This window comes from Nestor notabilis, unplaced genomic scaffold (genome assembly GCF_000696875.1).
Source record: "Nestor notabilis isolate BGI_N333 unplaced genomic scaffold, ASM69687v1 scaffold29712, whole genome shotgun sequence".
Classification (NCBI taxonomy): Eukaryota; Metazoa; Chordata; class Aves; order Psittaciformes; family Psittacidae; genus Nestor; species Nestor notabilis.
Genome location: NW_009920138.1, coordinates 3,862 through 12,952, shown reverse-complemented (window position 1 = coordinate 12,952; position 9,091 = coordinate 3,862). Strand labels below are relative to the sequence as shown.

At 47.7% G+C, this 9,091-nt stretch overlaps 1 protein-coding gene across 1 annotated transcript; it reads right to left on the bottom strand.

Annotated features, from left to right (window-relative positions):
- Positions 1-938: 938 nt before the first annotated feature.
- Positions 939-5,880, bottom strand: ELK4 (ELK4, ETS-domain protein (SRF accessory protein 1)). The gene is made up of 4 exons (XM_010010547.1): positions 5,670-5,880; positions 3,288-4,211; positions 2,092-2,196; positions 939-1,037 (listed from the first exon to the last, which is right to left on the bottom strand). The coding sequence occupies exons 1-4, from the start codon at positions 5,874-5,876 to the stop codon at positions 939-941; spliced, it is 1,335 nt and encodes a 444-aa protein (XP_010008849.1). The 5' UTR covers positions 5,877-5,880.
- Positions 5,881-9,091: the final 3,211 nt, after the last annotated feature.

The following is a 9,091-nucleotide window of genomic DNA, read 5'->3' as shown; positions in this document are numbered from 1 at the left end:
TGTGGGGAAAGAGCAGTAACGTTAATGCTCAGACGTTAGTGTTCTCACCCACTGCTGGTCTGCTGAAACTCAAGCATCAGGCAGCAACCTCACCAAATCCAGATACACCCTCAAGACTGTGTGTAAAATCCACCAGCCTGTGGTCTTCTAGCAGTGAGATTACAGGCTTTGTAACAGGTCTCTGGCACAAGAAATGTTTGGACTTCAGCATTCAAACCTTCTGAGAACTGAAAGCATCTAATCCCACCGTTCGCTTGGCTCCGGAAGAAGCATCCAGCAGCTGTGCAGCTCACTTCTGCGAGGAGCTGGCCTGTGGGTACACAATGCCACCGGAAAACTGTCCGTCTCTCAGTAACACTGAGAGATTTCAATATTCCTTGAAAATTTCTCCCTGCAAAAAGACAAGATGTTTTTACAGCAGAAAAGACGCGGGCTGTTCTGTTGCTGCAGAAGTTACCGGGCCCCAAGGCAACGCTGAGTGCACGCACCCCTTTCCCAAGCATTTCCTGGAATGCCAGCTTCGATCATGATTAGATTTCTTCTTGCCAAGCACAGGAAGCAGAAGAACAGAGGGTTTTTCCGAGAGTCCCAGAGAAAAGACTTCTCTGATACTGTTTAACTGCAGTCAGTGCAGACTCAGTTACTGCAACACCAACCAAAACTCCCTTGAACCATAGGGAAGTCTTCTGATCCGAGGAGGGAAGAGAAGAGACTGGAGCTTCAGCTCCTATTAAGGCGTTTGCATATACATTCCCAACCTGGGTCTTCAAAAAAAGGGAATTTTGCAAAAAAGGCATTTGATTTGGGAATGGCAAAAACTATGATAACTGCTGATAATCTCTGTGGAATTATAAATTGCTCATTTAAAAAACATGGTTTCATGTAAGTGTCCTGTCTTTCCCTTGCTTGCCAATCTGTCCTTCCCGTGAGTTCATGTGCTATGTCTTCTGGAGATCAGGGGAAAACGGGCCAGGGGTAGAGGGTCCATCCAGTCCAGACAGAGTAAATGGGCCATGACTGTTCAGCACTGATGGAAACTAAGAGACAAAACAAGTACGATTAGGCAAGAGGCCATTTCCATTTACCATTCCTTTCCTATCTGTGCACGTGGAGACTCCCCCTGGGAAAAAAAGACACCTCAAAACACAACAAAGGAAAATACCCCAACTTTACAAAGACTCTTCCTGGCTTCCCCCAAGCAATTCACTGTTCAAATGCCCCTGCCTCACAGCCTGCAGCAACCCAGTGGGGATAACCTCTGCGCTGAGCACTGAAAGCATCCCCAACTAGTAAGTGCCTTTAACACAGGTTTTTGGGAAACCATGGTCTAAATTGTTCCCCAGTTCATTCTCAGCTGTGTATACAGGAAACTGTCCAGTGCATTTCCCCTCTACTTACAGTACATACAAAGCTACCTCCTTCACAGATATCACAGATACAAGCCCAGAAGACAACTAGTTAAATTTTACCCCTCGCCTAAGCAGACAGGTGGTTATTCCACTTCCAAAGCAAAAGGTGAAAGAGGAACATAAATAAACGTAAGTAAAAGGATTTATTATTTTTTTAAAAGGGGGATTTTTTTTATATGTATTAGTTAAAAATATTTAGGAAAAACAGTGAAGCTGAGGATTTCCAAAGAGCAGAACAGAGATCAGAAAGAACTGTGCTACCTACTGCCGCAGAGATCACACACACAACCTTCCTTCTCACTAGTGCTGGGATTTAATGAATGTGTTTCAACAGAAGAGACTGTCAACAGCAATTGAAACAACCCAACACAGCAGAAAAACTCAATGGCCACAAAAATGTCCACCAGGAAAGTTACAGGGAGGCAAGTTTGACAGGAAGGACAGACCTAAACCCAATCTAACTACAGCAGAGGCTGCTCTTCATTTAGAACACTTGGGAAATGCCAACAGTTACAATCCGCTTAAACAGAACTGGCTAAAGACTAAAATGAAACGCTCCCAGAAGCCACCCCAGGGGACAGAAACCAGACAGATCACTCTCTGGTTTCTACAGGAGGTATCTGGGCTGAAGCCTGCAGGACTCTGAGGAAGGTATTGCCACGCACGGAGGGACCGGCTAAACTTTAGCACCTTGCAACCTGGCAGGACTCAGGGGAGCAACGGGGCTGAGCGTGCTCCAGAAGTGAATGCTGGAGAGCAAGGGACTGGGGGTCAGCAGGATGGGAGTCTGCAAAACACAGGGAGAGAGCAGCTGTGGGAAGCTGCAGTGCCAGCAACGCGGAGCACGCGTCAAGCCAGAGCCACCATCCCAGCTCCTGCAGCTGCAGAGGGCTGGCTCCACAGCTCAGGAACTCCCATTCCCTCCTCCTCCTCCCTCCAAACCCCACAACAGCCACCACCATCCGGCTCTCCCTCCCCTGGCTGAGCAATTGGCCCCCTTTTCCCAACGGCTGCCAAATGCTGCTGTAACCTACAGCAAATCAGCTCCTCCTGCAATTCAGCACCTGCAAGTGGCCATGGAAAACCCAGCCTGTGATTTAAGGAGAGCAGACTGTGGGCACGTGCACGGTGTGGGTGACACTGACAATGTCCATCCAGCTTCTGAATGCTCTGGATGTTCCAGGTTCACCGGCCAAACGCTTTGAAGGATGCCAAAAGATCAACTCCCCTCCATTTTTTCCCTGCCTGCAGCCATTTCAGTTTGCAGTCAGCACTTCCCCTACAGTTTCACTCGAATTCAAATGACAGGAAAGAGATGCAATCCATACAGACCCATTTAACAGCCTACTTGGATTTGGTTCTCCTCCAAATTTTCCATGAGGCATAAAAACTTTCCTTTCCCACACAAAGATAACAACTAAATTAAGCAGCTGCTGTAAAGTCACAATACTCTGGTCTTAAGTAAATGCCTCCTGAACCCAGTAAAAGCAAGCTGCTAAGCAGACACCTCCGTGCTTCTCTATTTTTAAAGCATTTTCAGAATCAGCCTGAAGGAAAAGGGGAGGGTTGAGGGGTTTAGGAATAATTCAGGAGCACCCTGGCAAGATGTACAAAGGATCCTGCTGGTGCCGGTTTGGGTTTTGCCTCCACACGCCAACACTGCACAGACGTGTAGAGCTGACACACCACTTGGGCACACTTTGGGGGAGAAGCTACTCCCAAGTATGAATAAAATGGGAGTGCCAGACTAAGTTTCCAAACTCCAAACACAGCCTATGGACTACGTGCTTTTCCACTTGCTTCCCTTACCATTTTAGAATAGAACACAACCACTGGTGTTACTTTAAAAACCAAAAAGCAGGAAGGGAATTGGGTTACCTGAGAGAAAAGTGCTGGGGTAAGAGAAGCAGTTGGGAGAGAAGGACTCAGAATCCCCAGCGGACTTGGATCGCTGCCTGTAATGACAAGAGTAGGAGCCAACTCCAGCCCTTTGGGTTTTTTGGATCTGGAGAGGTGATTGGCAAATTCCTTCTCCAGCACAGATGAATCCTGCTCTTTAGGCTCCGGGGATTGATGCTGAAGGCTCTGAGCCTGCTCCAGCTGCTGAGAAGCCACGGATTCGATGTCCGTGTCAATGTCCAGGTCAGGATTAGAGCTCAGGGGTGGTGATGGGGGCGTGGAAGGAACCTGCAGGCTGGGAGACACTGAGGATATGGGTGGAGTTGGGGTGAAGCTGGTGGTCAGGTTTGGCAAAGGGGCTGGAGCCTCGGGGACGGTTAACTTGGGTAGAACGAGGGTCTCCAAGGTCTGGAGAGTGTCTTCTGATCCCATGGGAAGGGAGGACGCAGTTGAAGTGCCAGAAGCAGTGGAAGTGACAGAGACCGTGGAAGTGGTGGAGACCAGGGGGACAGATGAAGGCTTTTTGGAGGGCATGGTCACAAACTTGATGACGGAGGGTGTTGGGTCCTGAGCTGGTTTCTTCTCTGCCAGTTTCTCAGCTGGATTCTCAATCTTGATGGACCTGAAGAGTTTGACGCTGGAAGAGTTGAGGGAGTTCAGAGTGAAAGAGGAGTACAGGCCTGAGTGGATATAGTCATTGCGGCTGGAGGATTTCGCACAGGACTGAGCCTTCTCCTTCCCACAGTTTTCCACATCCTTTGGAGCACTGCTAACTTCTGCAAAACCAGCCATTTCGGGGTCTCCTTCTATCCGGCCCACGACAAGTGGATCCATATTTAAAATCTCTGGATAAGAAACAAACTTGTACACAAACTTCTTCCCATTCACTTTCTTAATGATATTCTGTGGGTAAGAAGATATAAATATGCATTTAGACCTTCTTCAGATTAATTTTCTTCCTACAAACACTGCCGAAAATAGACAGAGGAATTCAGGAGTCTCTAATCTTTCATCAAAAATTGTTCCTCCTTTCTTTATTTAAAACCACCCTGCATTCTTGCAAGTCAATTTTGCTCCTCAAGCAGCATCTCCAGAGCTTGCAGAATAAAGACTCTAACAGGGGAGCCTAAGCTGACATTAAACATACTAACAGCAGCCTTAAACCTTTTCATATGTTAAAGAAACAAACAGCCATTCCCCCCACCCGAGATCACTGCCCTGGGTCCAGTGAGTGTAATCTGACAGGAGAAGCTGCAGAATTAAAGCTTAGAGCTTTGCACAATGGAGAGCTAATACTTCACATCAACCCACCTTTATTCTTAATAAGATGATAATAAAGGAAAGTAGGTAGCTGAACTAGTCAGCAGAATGCAGGCAAACCAGCTATTTCCATACCACAAAAGAGCAGATGCCAAACTTGTTTTGCTCCCAAGCGAAATGCCACACACAATTTTGGCCTAAGAAGGTTCTTAATGTCTTGTACAATTATCATCACTGAGACCTCTCAGTACAAAGTCAGGTTTGTGCTGCCCAGCGGCGAGCTCCACACAACACACCACCAAAGGGGCAGGTTCCTCAGAAGCTGTTTTGTACCTCCTGTACCCACACAGTAAGAGCTGTGAGATAAATGGCTCACTGAAGCCAAGGTACAGCTCCCACGCTGTGGTTCTAGCTCAGCTTTCTGACACCACCTGAGCACTCAATGAAAGGCTCTCTAGGTTATTAGAAGACATCAGCTAAGTAAGAGAAGCATCTCAGTGTGCTGGACCCAACCTGCTGACCACATCAGAGGTGCAGTTCTGAATACACGAAGCCAAATACTTGGGCTGCTTCACTGAAGATCCTTAGTTTGATAACCCCTTCGCAGAGACAGCTGCAGACAGATCTCAAGGTGGTTCAATGTTCACCATCTTATAGAATCACAGATGGTTTGTGTTGGAAGGGACCTTAAAGCTCCTCCAGTTCCAACCCCCTGCCACAGGCAGGGACGCCTTCCTCTAAATCTCATTCTGCTGCTTAAAGTGGAGTGTTGAGGATTTTAACCCTTGCAAGGGCGTGTATTTTTGGAAAGGGGATTAGCATTCAAGGACAGATTTGTATTAGCAATGACATAAATCAAAGAAGGTAACGTTCTGCACAAAGCTACCTGGAACCTTAGAACAAGCACTGGGGAGGAAAAGCAGCAAAGTGATAACCAAAGGGCAAAACCCCCTCTAAAGCTGAACTAACACACCTTAGTTAAGTCTAGGAGACAGAAGTAACACCTATCCCCGTGAAGGGAATGAGAAAGGAAACAAAGCCCATTAGGCAGAAGCTGGTAAGATGGATATGGATTTGAGGGGGCTGTAAGGACTCTGTTACCTTCACGTAATAGTATCTGAGAGCACGGCTGAGTTTATCATAGTTCATACTGGGCTTGTTCTTGCGGATTCCCCAGAGTCTGGCCACCTCCTCTGCCTGCAGCAGTTTGAACTCCCCGTCGTTGGAGGTCCAACAGATGATATTCTTGTTCTGAGGCTCTTGGAGGAGCTGGAGGAGGAACTGCCACAGGGTGATAGCACTGTCCATAGCAGTAAGCTGAAAGGCAGATAAGAGGCAGTTTAGGAACAGTGCATTTTCTCAGTCTCCCTAGAAGGGGGTAATGGAGCAGAGATGTTATTTCCAAAGCCAGCAAGAGTAAAAATTATTAGTCACCAGTCGTGAAAGATGTTCCCTGCAGAACAGGGGCTGAGAGCCAACTGCTGTCGTCTCCTCCCACATGTCAGTACTTTTCACATGGGTTATATTTAGCCTCATTTAACTAAATCAGGTCACTTTGGGTAAGTTGCAATGAGTCACTAGCCAAAAAATAACTTTCAAAGTTGTTCCATGCTCACCCACTCTGACTTGCCCTGAGACCAGCTCAGGTGCACCCAGGTAAAAAGCAACCACCCCCTCGACACCTCCTGCCCCTTCCTGCACCCACCTCAGTGCCACTAAGGGGAACCACTTCATCTACACGAAGTGCAGAACTCACTTCTCCTTAGCTCACATTCCTCCTGCCTCTTGGTGAGCAGCCCTTTCCATCAACCCCCAGTCTCCCTCTCGAATCTCCTTTCTTCTTTTCCAGCTACTGTCCCTGTCTTTTCTAAGAGAGCAAACATGAAAGTAAAGAAAACGAACACAAATGCTGCCTTTGCTTTTCTCTTGATTCCTGCCACGTCTTCCCTACATCAGTCATTTGGGCTGGGACATTCTAGGACTAGGCACTTGACTGGTGCACTTCCAGCAGGGTTTTCCTGCACTGAAGCTGGCAATGTCTTCACCAAGGACTGACAAGGCAGCAGAGATGACATTTTTCCTTGACCATATCTGACCACATCAATCTCTATTTCCACAGCTATTTCTGAGCAGAACACTAATAACCCTGCCCGCACAAGGCAAGTATAAGACACACTATGAATTAAACCTGATTAAATTGTATTAATGAAGTATCCCATACAGATTCTCTGATTCCACAACAGAATGGCTTCTACTAATGCAGCTTAAAGGTCTTCCAGTGAACTGCAAACAAAGCAAATCACTCTGGAATAACACCCAGCACAATGAATTACACTAGAAGTGTTCTGATATGTTTTGATATAACTACTGGGGGTTTTGTCCCCTCCCCCCCCCAGAGTCAAACTCAACAAAGGCAAACCTATAAAGCACTGGGGTGACCTGCAGCCCGAGCCACCAAACACTATCCACAAGCAGAAGCTCCAGAGGCATCAAGTCCAACTCCAGTGAGCAGGACCCGCACCCGTGTCGCTCGAGGTCCATGTGTACACATGGGTAAGGAAGGTTCGGTCGGGGCTGCCAGTTCATCTTCGTTACCAAAGCCTTTTATTCCAATCTCATTACTGCCCAGCACCCATCCAGCCCTATATAAGGAAGAGAACGGTCTCCAAGTCAGAGCTTCAGAATTCAGCCAGCCCTGTAAAAGGATTACAGCTGACAGTTTACACAGGACTACACACTCTTATTTAAACAAGGTGCCCCGGGGCAGGTACTTTTTTTGGGCCCAGCCCATTGCATTTAACCTATTTTTAAGGCTCCCTGCCTAATGGCAGCTCACCTGACTGCACAGGGCTGCTCCATTGATCAAGCCAGTTAAATTGCTGCAATTACCAGGAACAATCTCCAAACACAGGACACCCACACCACCCTGTTATGCTGGCCTAAGGTGCTTTCCTCCTTAATTACTATCTGCATACAGCTCCATGCTTGCCCAAATTAATTGCTCAGTACTCTAAGAAAGTATCAGCTGCTCAACACGGTGCTTCGAGACTCTTCCCCCCTGTGGCAGCTGAACCATGCGGGAACTCCAGGCAACCACATGAAAACTCTTCCAGGACTTCTCCTCCAGCTTGGATTTGCCAGTAACACCTTGTCTCTGCCTGCTGGCAGCGCAGGGGCCGCGCACGCTGCGCAGCACCACGATCCTGTCAGGATGATGCACAGCACGGGGTGTTGTGCAGACGGGGGACTCGCTTCTACCCCCCTGCCGAGCTGTCAGTACCACTGATAGGTGTGAGCAGAGAAGAGCAGGAAAATGAAGAGCAGTGATTATTCCCACGCTCTGGTTCGCCACAGCACCCTCAAAGCCCAGCAGCAGCACTGCACCAAGCAGCGCTGCCTGACGCAACGGGAGGCAATCACAGCACAAGTGGATGAGCAGCAGAACTGGAGGGGCAAAAGCTTTTTTCCCCCCTCCTCCTCCTTAAAAATCCATGCACATTTCATCCCGGGACTTCAGCCCTCTTATTTCATCAGCCTGCTTCCCTTCAGGAAGAAGTACCTTGCCACTAACTCAATGCTCACCAGCCTCCACTGCAGGCAAGGATTACTGCCCAGGTCTCCATATAGAGTACACATGGAGTGACCAAAGTGATGGGAAACCCCACCTTTCCCAGTGAAGAGCCCTGTTGTTCTCAGGAGCATTTACCAAAACAAGTTCCTGCTGCCTAAATCCCCATTACTGCAGTTTTCCAGCTGGGAAGATCCTTCTCCCAGGGGCATTTACAGACAGTTGGATCAATCAAGTTACCACTGATGTTTCTGACATTTACAGGCTTGAGGGTTGTCACGATTCTGCCCATCATTTGGAGGATACAGTGCACATCCTCAGCACCCTCTCCTTTGAGAAGTCTTATATTAAGACGAGTTAACAGGGTGGGAAAGGCAAAAAGCACTTCGGAATTGCTAACGGACAGGTTACATTGGAGAGAATGAATGTCCCTCTATTAAACACTTCTGAACAATGCAGAGATTCCCCAGTGGGAGTACAGAGTTTTTCTGAAGGTTATACACAAAGGGAAGGCCAGAAAATAACCCTTCAAGTTGGTCAAAGCAATGGATTCACATGTGGAACTTGCCCCTTCAGAACCCAGAGGTAAACTGTAACCGGGGAAGCAGAATATGTACATGGGAGACAACGTGTTATGAATGAAGACATTTAACTTTAATAAAAAAGTTGCTTTGATTTAGCCAAAGAACACATGAAAGAACTGTTGCTTCTTCAGGAAGAAGCAGAAGAAAAGCAAACATCACACAAGATGCAAAATTAAAACCAGCAGAGGCGAGATGAGCACTTCTCTTTGTTCAAGAACATGTAAAGAGGCTCTTCCTTCTTCAGCACCTGGGGCAGGAGGCAGCTGATGCCTGTCATGAGCCTTTACCTTGCAACCAGAGGACTGAGCAGCAGTGGAAGCCCCTTGTGCTACCACGTCCTGCAGGGCACCCTCGGCTGCCCTGGCATGGTG